Source organism: Dryas octopetala, chromosome 2 (assembly GCF_963921425.1).
Source record: "Dryas octopetala chromosome 2, drDryOcto1.1, whole genome shotgun sequence".
NCBI classification, from domain to species: domain Eukaryota; kingdom Viridiplantae; phylum Streptophyta; class Magnoliopsida; order Rosales; family Rosaceae; genus Dryas; species Dryas octopetala.
This window is the reverse complement of record NC_141367.1, coordinates 17,048,394-17,060,835: the sequence shown is the minus strand read 5'-3', so window position 1 is coordinate 17,060,835 and position 12,442 is coordinate 17,048,394. Positions and strand designations below refer to the sequence as shown.

Below are 12,442 nucleotides of genomic sequence, written 5' to 3'. Positions count from 1 at the left end.
ATAAGAATGATTTTTAAATGAAGACCTAAAAATAATCAATTTAGATTATAAAATTATGTTATATAATAGGCCCAACAAAATAATTAACATCGTATTTTTTAACTAGCCACTTAACTTTATAGAGTTTTTTATAACTACATGTGATATGACGTTGAAGTAACATTGGAAAACTTTCTGTTTACCACAATAAATGATAAAAGATTGTGACACATCACGTGGAAGAACATAATTGCGCGGTTGAAAATTTTTCTTTTATATAATTTTCTTTGGTTATATAATCGAACCATCCAATTATATATTAGAGAAAGAGACGTATGCCTAACACAGCCATGAAAGGATTATTAGAGATAAGGAGTTGGCTAATTGGGCACCGACAAATTAAAAGTGGCCATAAAACTCTCGCACGTCATCAAATATTGGAAATGGAAATAATGGTTGGATGGGATGGGAGTGAAGTAAAGCCAATTAGCTAATACTTTTTTCAACTAATCTTCTTTAATTTACATAAAATTTAGAGTTTGTTTGACATTATTTTTAAAATTGTTAAAAATATTTTTAAATTAGTAAAATTGATTTTGATTTTATTTAATAGAAATAAATAAAAATGCTTCTGCATTATAAAAGTATTTTTAAGTATTTTTTGAGAAACACCTATCAAGTGCTTTACGATGAAGCACTTAAAAATTTAAGTGTTTTAGAATACTTATAAAAAATTTTATATGCTTTTGAGCTAGAAGTGTTTTTGATAAAAGCATTACTGAATAGAAATGCTTTATAAGAAATACTCAAATGGTTCATTCTATGTAAGATTCTATAAGAGAAAAAAAAAATTTAAAAAATAAAGATAAGCCCTGTAAAATGAATTGATGTGACGGAAATTAGTAATCAAAAGTTAGAAAAGAGTATCGAGATAATTAGTATTTCCTTAGTTAATAATTTATTTTATGGTAGGTGTTGGAAATCAAAGCCACTTTTGCCACCTGAATTTTTAACAGTTAATGCATGGATTGGGCGGAGTAGTTGGTTCATCATCTACTCACTCCAATAGTTTGCACATTAGTGATGACAAAAAGTTAGGTAAATGAAAATGTATGAAATTAATATATTATCAATAGTCGTCTAACACTTATCGGTTAATGTTTTAATAAACTGTTAAATGAAACCTAGATATTAAAGATTTATAGCATGTCAATTTACTGGCATATGTTTTTTAAACCATTGAATTTTCATTTAAAGATCATTTAGATTTTAAACCATGGTAAGAGCTTTATTGAAATATTAATTAACTAGTAAATATCTGAACATTTAATTTCATTATATATCATGAGTTGGGTTGGGAACTTGGGATGAAAAAGTAGGGTGTTGATGGAAACAAGTCGAAAATTACTTGAAAAGAGAAATGGTTGCGGTAGCTAGCTAGACTGCTAGTGTTGGTGTTTACTATTTGGATTGACTCTACATTAGAATGTTTTGAATAAACAGTACTACTATACAAAAAGTGGTCACCAGTCACCTGCATTTTAATTTCTCATTGTACCAAAGTAACCAAACCAGCGAGTGGCCCTGAAAACGAACCATGTACATACCTTCACTTGAACGTGGAGCCCTTTTTGCATATGACAGCTTCAGTTGTTGGATATAAGCTTGAATATATTAATTAGCATCCACCATTTGAATTAGCATCCACCATTTATATCAACAATGGCCTAATTTACAATTTGACTAGACCCACTATTGGAACAAACTTCTTTTGATTCTGTTTACCTTTAATCTAGGCCTTGTATTACAAATTCTATGAATAGTTATCTTGTAACTTTGACTTTTATTATTGATCCGCCCCTAAATCATAAAGAAAAATTCTTAAATATTTTATAAATGACTCGAATTATAAGTCAAATAAAAATAATTAATTCAAGTATAATTATATTTATAAAAGAGAGAATGAACAGTTCGGATTATGAAATTACATCGTATAGTAGACTCAAAATGGTAATTAACTTTGTATTAACTTACTAATTAGTTAATTTTAAAATATTTTCCGTAAAAAAGAATTCTTAGATTCATTATACACAACTCGAATATTTGAAAGTTAAGTAATAGAAATCCAAATAGAGAATCTATTCTTGAAAACAGTTTCATATTATATATCAAAGTTAGTAATATATGGGATGGCCAAAATACGTAGGTGTATTATTCAGAATATTTGTTCTAAAAATACAGTGAAAAATTATGATATAATATATATTTTTCTATTTTTTTTTTCAAAAAAGTGAATAATACATAAAAAAAAATACAGAATAATATGTGATAATATAAGAACAATACAAGATTAATACGCATATAATTGAAAAATATGTGTATTATATGTTTTGATTGAAAAATGCGCGTTTTTTTTTCCATATCTTTTGAAAAATAAGAAAAAAAAAACGTACGTGCGCGTATAATACGCATATTATATGCGAATTTACTAATTATGTTATATATATAATATGTATATACACATACTGACATACATGTATTGAGAGAGAATTAGACAGCACGATATATCCAAAGGCGCCCCAACGAAAATTATTGTGTCATGTTATGTTGTGGGAGGCATATACTTCCAACTTTCACCGAACAAAGATACACATGCATTAAACCAAAATGATCAGATATGATTTAGAAATTAAAAGAAAAGGGAAAAGTGAAACTGCACATAAATTACACATAATAACACCAAAAAATGAATCGATCGTTGGGATGATTAATTCAGATGTCCATGTTTCTGTAACTCTAATAATATAAAGTTAGGATAAAGTCAATGTTTTGATCCAACTTTAACATGCATGTTTATTAATGCTCCCACATGAGGTGCAAAATATTAACACAATTATAGTCAATGATATAGTGGGAATTAACTTGGTTGTTGTGCACTGCAAGTCTGCAACAACTGCAGTAAAGACGTAAAGTGAATAATTATTAATTTTATAAATGACCAAGTCACTACCTCGATCAGCTAGCCACTTGGAGCAGATAGTTGACAACGACCTATGCGGCTATGCCATCATCTATGTGGTCCTTGTAGTTGTAGTACACAATTATTTGTAATTAGACTTATTTATAATTTTATCATATCCATGTATATCTCATGAATCATAAAATCGAGACAAAGAAATTAAAAAAAAAATGTTTTCTTAATATAATTTCCGTTAAACTTGTTTGTTATGCATGTCAAACAAGTTCTCTTCTTCATAAAACAGATAATTGAGACAAAGTTTGAAGCAGAGTATCCAACAAAAAGAAAAGAAAAAGAATAACAAACCAAGGGGCGGTACAAGATATATACTATCTCCTTTTCTTGTGTTTGGAACTTTGGATTAAGACAAATAAAAAGAAAGAGGGAGAATTTTCTTTGTACGGATGCTGGATAGTTAGCCCTTTTTTTTTTTGTGCAGAAAAAAACAATGATGAATAGTTAGCTACTTAGCTGTTAAAAGAAATAGGAGAGAAATCTATTTTTTGGTCTGAGGGAGAGCAACTATACAAGAAATTAAAGAAAATTTTATGAATCTCAAATTCATAAAAATAAAATATGAAGCATTAAATACTATTCAAACTCATGCATACTCAAGTAAGATATTCAAGCATACCCAAGTTTTAGTTTTAGTTTTAGTTTTTTTTTTTTTTTTTGTTAAGAGTTTAGGGTTTATGGTATATTATTTAGAATTTAGAGCTAAAGCTCTAAAACCCTAAATATGAAGTCATAAAACTTAAACTCTAAATGCTTAAACCTTAAAATAATATTACATCATTTAACAAAGTGTAATTCTACAAAAGAGGAAATTACAGATTTGGTCAACTTATTTTATACCTAGTTCAATTTTGGTCCACAATTTTTTTTAAGTTCTGTTTTAGTCCACTAATTGTTTTACTTGTTCAATAAATGTCCAAATTTGTAATTTTAAATCATTTGGGTTGTGTTTTCTTCAATTATAATTAAAGTATAAGTTATATTTCGACATTTCTTAGTCATAGGAACCAATTTGGAGTATTAGAATCTAAAAAAATTGAGATTGGGTGAAATTTGAAAAATTAGCAATTTCGGGTACTTTACATTGGGGTCAAATATCTTGAGTTTTAGAACTCCAATTTGAATGATCTTTATATGGTTGTAAAGAAGAGATGCATAACTTTTAAACAAGTGTATGTTTGCTGAATTTGAGTGAGATTTGATAAGGTAAAAGGCAGACTAAATTTGAAAAAATAAATCTGGACCTTTATTGAACAAGTGGAACAATTAGTAGAGACTAAAATTGAACTAGATATAAAATAAGTTGACTAAATCTGTAATTTTCTCTTCTACGAAATTATAAAGTGTAACTCTACAAAAGTTACATTCAGCATCATAACAAAATAAAGTGTAACTTTGTAAGGGTTACATACGACGTTAGAGAAAAAGTTTAGTTTTAAGCCACTCGTTATGGCTTTAAAATGAATAGATTTTTTTATATGAGTCTATGAGTAAAACTTACAATTTTTGTGGCTTTTTGCTAATTTATTTTATATATAACTCTTAATTAGTGTGTTATATCTTTGTTTGGGATTAAAACTCCTGTTGCAGGCACTTTGCCCTATAATTATTATAAGAATTCAATGTACTCTTGTTTCTGTTTTTTGTTTTTAAACAAAAGCTGTTACATTATTTTATATGGAGTTAGGAAAGGTAAATCTATAGGCCGGATACCGCTGGCGTAACATTATATATGGTGTGTGTGTGTATATATAAATGTAATATTTTCAGAAAATCTGACAAATATAAAATGCTTATATTGCCAAACTGTTAATCTATATTAGTGATTATGTTAATTCTTACTCAAACACATGCACGGTCCATATAGTTAAAAATATAAGCATTTTATGTTGACAGATTGTCAAAAGAATAGTACATATCCTATATATATGTACATACAAATGATGAACATAATTTAATTTTACCTAAAATTTACAATTAAGCAACCATTCATTCACTATTTTAGGCAAACGGGAGCTAGAGTCCTCCATAGTTTGATAGTATAATCTCTATCAATTAAAGATGTGACCATATAAAGCGCAAAGTGACATAAGAGTATACCAGAATTAAGAGGATCTTGAAGCCTCTATAATTCTATATCTAGCTAGTAGTGTATGTCAGTCCAATAATCATGATAAATATTTTCCATGAGAGTGTGTTTAAAGAATCACATAGAAAGCATGAAAGTGAGTGGTGATTATTACTCTATTTATTTGCTTTTGGCTAAAAGTGCATGAAAGAGAGCACATAAAGCAAGCAAACAATTTTTGAGAGCACTACACGCCAGCTTTTGGGTTTTGCCAAAGAATATCAACTTTTAAGCCTTTCAAAGTTTTGTAAGGCTTGTTAAGAGAGAAATAGATGTTCTAGAAAATGTCACATGAGATTAATATTGATTAATGAGGATTATTTTTGCTAAGGAAAGAAGCTTAGTTTCCAAATTCATTAGTAATTTAATTGGCTAGCTTGGAGATGCTTTATATACAGATCATGTTTTTTGATTATTCGCTAATAAAAGTTGTGTGAGAAAATTAGAGTTATTTTTAAGAAATTTTAAGAAAATAGGATTTACTCATCTTAGTGTGATCAATCTTATGCGATTGTTTTACAATTTAACGCAATGGACGAGCATACTGAAAAAAGTGTCCATGCATGATTTTATTAATGATTTTATTAATGCCGATTGTAGTTCAAAGTCCAAGTAAAGAAAAAGGAAAACAACATTTTGTTTGCAATTGCTTAAGGGAAATTTTTTCAAAAACAAATTAACTTTGATCTCTATGTTAATTTAGGATATAAATTATGAGTTATATCAATTTACCCTCTCAACTTTACTTTCGATGCCAATGTGCCACTTTTATCAACTCGGTTTGCAAATTTTGTCTACAATTAATCATATGTCACACACGTGATCACTTTTTCAAGGATAAATTTATCATTCTATTTGTAATACAAGAACATATAAGTCAAACAACTTCACTTACGTGATCTTTTTTTGAACAAAAAATGTAATTAGATTAACGGAAGGGGCAAATTAGCTTTAAAATTAAAATTAAAGGGGCACATTAGTACAATTCATAATACGCATCCTGAATTGACATATAAGTCAAAGTCAAAGTTATTTTTTAAAACTTTTACCTTTGCTTTATTAATGCTGCAACATTTTGTTTGCTTCATGCCAAATTGAACCCAGGCAGACTCAAAACCCTCTTGTGTCAAATGAAATAAACACATATTCCTCAATAATGGGGGCATCACTGACCCCATTTAAGCAGGAGAGAATGTCCTAAAAATTAATAGAGCATCCAGTTCCAAAGGGACTTAATTCTTTCAGTGATGCTTATGATCATTGATCAAAAGCTTCTCGAGGCCCAATAATGGATTGTGCAGAAGCTGCTAATTAATTTGAAGTACTAGTTAACTGCTTTATGTCTCTGATATGCGCATATATACTTATCTTCTTTCAAGAAATTTCCAAAAGAACTTTGACATTGAAAACTATCCAAAAAGGTTGCTTGAATTCTAATTTTTAATTTTTCCTTTTTAAGAGTGAAATATAATGATTGGAATGATAAAATTAACATGCTTTCTAATGATTACTGTTTAGTAATTTAATATAGCTAAATGTAAGGTTAGAGATCATTGCTTGGTTTGAAAACTAGGAGATAAAAAGCAGAGCACCATCTCCAATTTTTTATGCGTCTGGCCACAAACCAAAACTGTCATTCTGTTCTTGCATCTCTTTTTTTTTTTTCAATGTTCTCCGGCCATGATGACAGTTCTTAATAAATATTATTATTTTTATTTAATAAAGGAGAAGAAGATAGTCAAAATTTTGCCGTGAACATGAGTATAATTTTGTTTAATTTGATTAAAAGTGTGAGTAAAATAGTTGATCACTGAAATTATAAACTCTCGCATAAAAATTAGTAATTGTTATATGTGTGTGGATTGATCGGAGACGAACACTTATTATGGCTATACTAACTTTTTTTTGGATTAATACTTTTGTCATAAAGCTAAGAAGAAATAATATTTCCAAATGTTTGTGCACATATATTATATGTACATTTGATAATAATGTTTGTGCATATATGTATATAGAGGGAGTTTTTAATGAGGGATCCTAATGTGCCTGTATGTGTACAAAAAATACTAATCTTTATATTTTCGATTAATCATTCTAAAAAAGATTTCATTCTATATTCAAACAGATGTAAAGGCTGGAGCCTAAAATGTAGTCAAACGAAGAATGGGTCCTGATTTCTTCAACATATATTAGTTGAGAAAAGTGTTTCTTATTATGCACTTTGACGTTTTCCAAACGCCGAAAGAAAGAAAGAACACGCAATTATGCATGCATACAAGCTCAAAACTTTTGACTGTTGTCGGCAGCTGGTAACCAAATTTGTCTCTGAAAACAATGAGCCAGTAGGCCCAGTACTGCTGCTTGTGAACCTGGGACTATATACTTATATAGGACTTGACTTTGTGCTCCTCATGATTAATTGAAGCATGTTTCAGTTTCAGTACTCAGTTTCTGACTAAATCTCTTTGATGCCTACTAAGACTAATTACTTGGTCAAATAAAATTTCGTCTAGCTACTACTTTGAATTCCAAGTACAAATAGTTGGGTCGTCACTTTTAACACTTTTTGTACAAAGTTCAGAGTCAAACCCAAGAAGCTAGTATTATTCATATGCCAACCATTGCTACGCTTGGTTTTATCATCTGTATGAATGAATTTTAATTCTTTTAGCATAGCATGAATGGTAATATTGATTTTCTGATCCCCAGAGGACTTTGTTAAATTAATTTAATTTCTTGTTTCAACCATGATTTCAAATGATGTGGATCCTCATAACTAGAACAATATAAAGCTCACAGGCCCATTCACTTTGGTCTTATCATGCAAGGCCTGACTGGAGCCCAGAACTCCAGGTAGCTAACAGGCTTGGCTTCCATCCTGCTATGTTAAATTCCTAACCCACCCCAAGTCCCATCCTCTCCACCCCAAGGCCCAGCCTACAGGGATGGCATCGTCTCTATGTCCAACGATGTGATCAATAAATACAGGGTCAAATTTTACTTTTGGTTATTGTAATTTTGGTCAAGTTTTACTTTTGTTTCTATACTTTTTTCATATTTTGGTTATATACTTTACAAATTGTTGCAATTTTAAAGACACATTAGCATTTTCATCAATTAAGTTGTCGAATCCGTTACATTTTTTGTTTATATTTACAAACTATTGTGATTTTAGTTATGTACTTTAAAAATCGTTAGCAATTCAAGAACATATCGATTTAGCGACTTAATGGATGGAAATACTAACATGTCTCTGAATTGCAACTATTTGTAAAATAGAAGGCCAAAATCAAAACAATTAAAAATATAAAGACGAAAGTAAAATTTGACCATAACTACATAAATGGACGAAAAGTAAAATTTAACCTATATATATATAGTTCAAATAACTTTCTTCAAAGAGTAACTCTAAAACATAAAATGATTGCATCGGTTTGAGTAAGGCCTAATCCTAGAATTGATCGAGCAAATTTATTCGTTGAGAAGAACTTACCTGCACCCTAAGGGATGTCACCTGCCATCCCCATCCCCATCCCCATCCCCATCCCCCCTCTCTCTCTATCTCTCTCTTCTTTCTCTTTCTTTCTCTCTCTCTTTCTCTCTTCCTCTCTCTCTTGTGATACCACCTATCCCCTAACACGGGGATAGGTAAGTTATTTTCTTATTCGTTCAACTTGGCTATGTCTTGGTGGGTACCATAGCAACAAATTGCATCAACTACATTTAGTTCACAAATGATTGCATCAACTACATTTAGTTCACAAATGATGTAGTACAATCAACCAAGGCTTACAAGCGTAAACCTAAAAGAACAAGAACCCTGGAATCCACTAAGAAATTGAGAGAAAACCTCAATGTTTAATTTGATAAAATAATAGAATAATTTGGCTAGCAATTGTAAAATTGCTTAAGTATGCTTAAAGAAACCCTAGGGCGCAAGCAACCTTATTATTAAGGCCCACGGGTAATTACAAACCTAAATAAAATATAAATAAAAATTAATAAAATGTCTGAAAGTTTAAAATGCAGTTTTGAGGCCCTAGACGACCTCAGAAGGCCGAAAAAGCCCATACATCATGGCATAGCGATGAATTTGACTCGTTTCGCGATTCCCTTCGAAACGATATGCATTAGTGCCACTTTTAGAGCCAAACCCTACGACTAGTAGAAATCATTTCCCAAATTTCTTGGGTTTGCAACGATCAAGCCGTTGCATAAACTTCTCCGCCATCCGTTCTGCATCAACAAAAAATCCGAACTTCAAAATGTAATGCAATTTCAAATCATTTCAAACTACCTCACTTTCCCCTTAATAAAACTATACACTTTCATTTAAAAGCGTACAACACATTGTCCCAGGAACAACCAAATTTAAATTGCATGTGGCGTTATGAGATAAAAAAAACTTTAATTAGATAGATTAGTAAAAGGTTAGATTAGGAAAGGATTCAAATCCAAATTTCCTCTTGACTTAATTAAGTGCGCATTTGAGAGCTTTCAGCTGATCGACACCATGCCGGTGTGACTTAGATAGCTTGTGTTCTTGATCTTGTAGGATTTTGACGGCTATAGCTCAGTTCCAATCTCCCTCAATTATATGAAAAATGTGAGCAGAAATTTTTCACTCAAGTCGACAGATCATATTGGCCCTTTAGGTGGTGTTTGTTTCGCAGTTTTTTGTTTGTTTTTTTTTTAAATGCCAAAATAGACCCACAAATTAAGGCCGCTTCAATGTACTTGCAAAGTATGCACTTTCTTGTACCGAACGATCTTTGTTTTCATAATTTGGATTGAAGAGGGACGTGAAGTAATGAATAGCTAACTTCAATTTTCTTCTGGTTATATATATATTTGTGTGTGATCGATCGATGTTGGTTTGTTTGGGGTGCATGCATTTTTAATCAAACGTACATAAACAATAAAACACTACTAATTAGACTTTGTCGTCTACTCTAATTTTAACATATTCCTTGTCATTAGTACCCAACTTGGTCCTGTCGTCATCTGAAAACAGCTGAAATCTCACGTTTTACTCATTATAATTATAATCTTTTTATTCCCAAGTGTGCCTCTCTAGCTCTCTCTCTCTCTCTCTGTACATTAATTCCTTAATTTGGAGAACTTTTTAGCTTTGACATAACCTACAACAGCAACAAGTACACTTGTTATGGCCAACTTATCAGCCTTTTGTAAAGAAGCTAGCCTTAGACATATCACATGATGATCATACGGATCAATAATTAATTAGCAAACACATTTGCATAATTAATCCGTACCCTCCCTTGATTAATTTTAAAATTTCAATCCACTAATTATATGGAGGTCCAGGAGTACTAAATGTTGGAGGCACCATCACAGAAGAAGAAACCTTGAACCTCTTACTCCTTGACCCCTCACCATGATCACCAGCACCACTACTCAATTCCGGACTATCAATCCACCCCATAATTTGGTCCACAGTCATCCCTTCCCCAACATCCGATCCTTCAGAATCCGCCCCGGGAATCCGAAACCCATGAGCCCACTCGTCCGCACTGCAGTCTGAAATACTAGAGGTTTCCCAAGAAGAGGGCTCACTAGCACTACTTTGATGATCTCCATTATGTGGCACAATGATGCTAGGCTGCACCACTTTCTCTATGTTCTTCATGTCAATCAATGGATTTGGGTTTTGGTACTGATGATATTTCCTGAAGTGGAATATGCTTGCAAAAGTGAAGTGGTCACTCACCCTACTCTTGGATGACTTGTTATGGTCACTACTACTAGCCATGATGCTTTGGAGGTTCTTGCTTAACTTGGCCTTCAAGGAAGAGAAGCTAAGCCCCGTCCCGCCACCTTGCCTGCGGGACATAAACCCGCCATTTGGATTAGGACAAGAACCCAATGGGCTCGAGTACTCAAGCCCACTGGGATTCACTGCCCCTCCTGGTGGTGGCGAGGCGAAGTTGGTGCGGGCGTTATCCCCACGTAGGGCTCTAGCAGCCTCATCATAGGCTCTTGCTGCTTCTTCAGGGGTGTCATAAGTTCCAAGCCATAGCCTTACACGTTGGGAGGAGTCCTTGATTTCTGCTACCCATCTTCCTGAAGGCCTCTGTCGAACCCCAACAAACCTCCTAAGTGCGGTTTTAGTGCTTGATGATGATTTGGTCACCATGTTTTTGGTGCAGGTGGTGGTGGTGCTTGTGGCAATGGTGGTTTTTGTGAGTTCAGGTCCTGCCATTCACAAGAGATTGATTTTCTACGGTTTCTTGCTTGCTAGCTAGGAGGTTGTGTTGTATATAGTATTTGAGCTTTGATGGGTTTTTTCTCTAGATTACCACATGGGGTTAGAGTGTATTGCTTTGGCACTATATATAAGGTATTAAGGTGGCTCCAAGAATTGGTGAGTATTACTTAATTAAAATAGGCATATACCCATCTCTATTATTCGTTTGTCTGGGCCTTCATATCCTATACAATTTTATATTGTTAATCGTGCGCATAATTTACTTCTAATTTGCATTAGCTTGGCTTAAAGAATAAACTTGAGCTCGGCTAAGCTACCTACCAAAAGCTTCAGCAATCCGAATTATCACTAATACAATATTGTGGTTATGTCGACATCCTAAATGAAGTCGTTTCATATATGCTTTCGTTTAGTTATGAAGAAAATAAGTTTAGGATGACTTTTTGGGAGCATCAATAGTATCTTTCTTAGTTATATATGTATTTAAGAGAAAAACTTGCATGCATTGAAGATAGGTTATGTGACATCACCAACATAGAATGACGGAATAACCTTATTTGATGTTTAAGTGAAATAATAATTCTTACGGATGCAACTTTTGAAGTGGAAGTCTTGATCTGCTTTCAACATATATTTTGGAGTCTTTTTCCTTTAATTTTTCCAAAATTAAATATAATCATTTAATTCTAAATCCAAAACTATGCCATATATGTTTGTTTCATGTCACTATCTTCCTCCCTCTACTAGTTAAAGCAAGGATCTATTAAACTTTGGTTGTTACACAAAGCCAACAAGGCACAAATACACCGGTAACTACGCTATATATATTGAACACAAGTACAATATCTCAACATACAAAAAAATAAATGAAAGATGATCGATTGTGATTTGTGTTCCCCTTTTGTTATAAAAATACCCCATTAATTCTTTTCCATTTCATTTTCATTCTAATAGCATTCTTGGTTTGGGAATGTAAATGTTCAAAAGTGCTAGGTCGTGATTTCTTTCAACATGAAGAGTTATATTATTTACTCTCTCTCTCTTAGATTTACTTTATACTAATAGATTATGA

The 12,442-nt window shown here is 32.1% G+C and overlaps 1 protein-coding gene across 1 annotated transcript; it reads right to left on the bottom strand.

Moving 5' to 3' along the window:
• Positions 1 to 10,449: 10,449 nt before the first annotated feature.
• LOC147293557 (uncharacterized) lies at positions 10,450 to 11,438 on the bottom strand. Its single transcript, XM_086234348.1, has 2 exons — positions 10,873 to 11,438; positions 10,450 to 10,785 (listed from the first exon to the last, which is right to left on the bottom strand). The coding sequence occupies exons 1-2, from the start codon at positions 11,362 to 11,364 to the stop codon at positions 10,450 to 10,452; spliced, it is 828 nt and encodes a 275-aa protein (XP_086090474.1). The 5' UTR covers positions 11,365 to 11,438.
• Between the last annotated feature and the right edge of the window lie 1,004 nt (positions 11,439 to 12,442).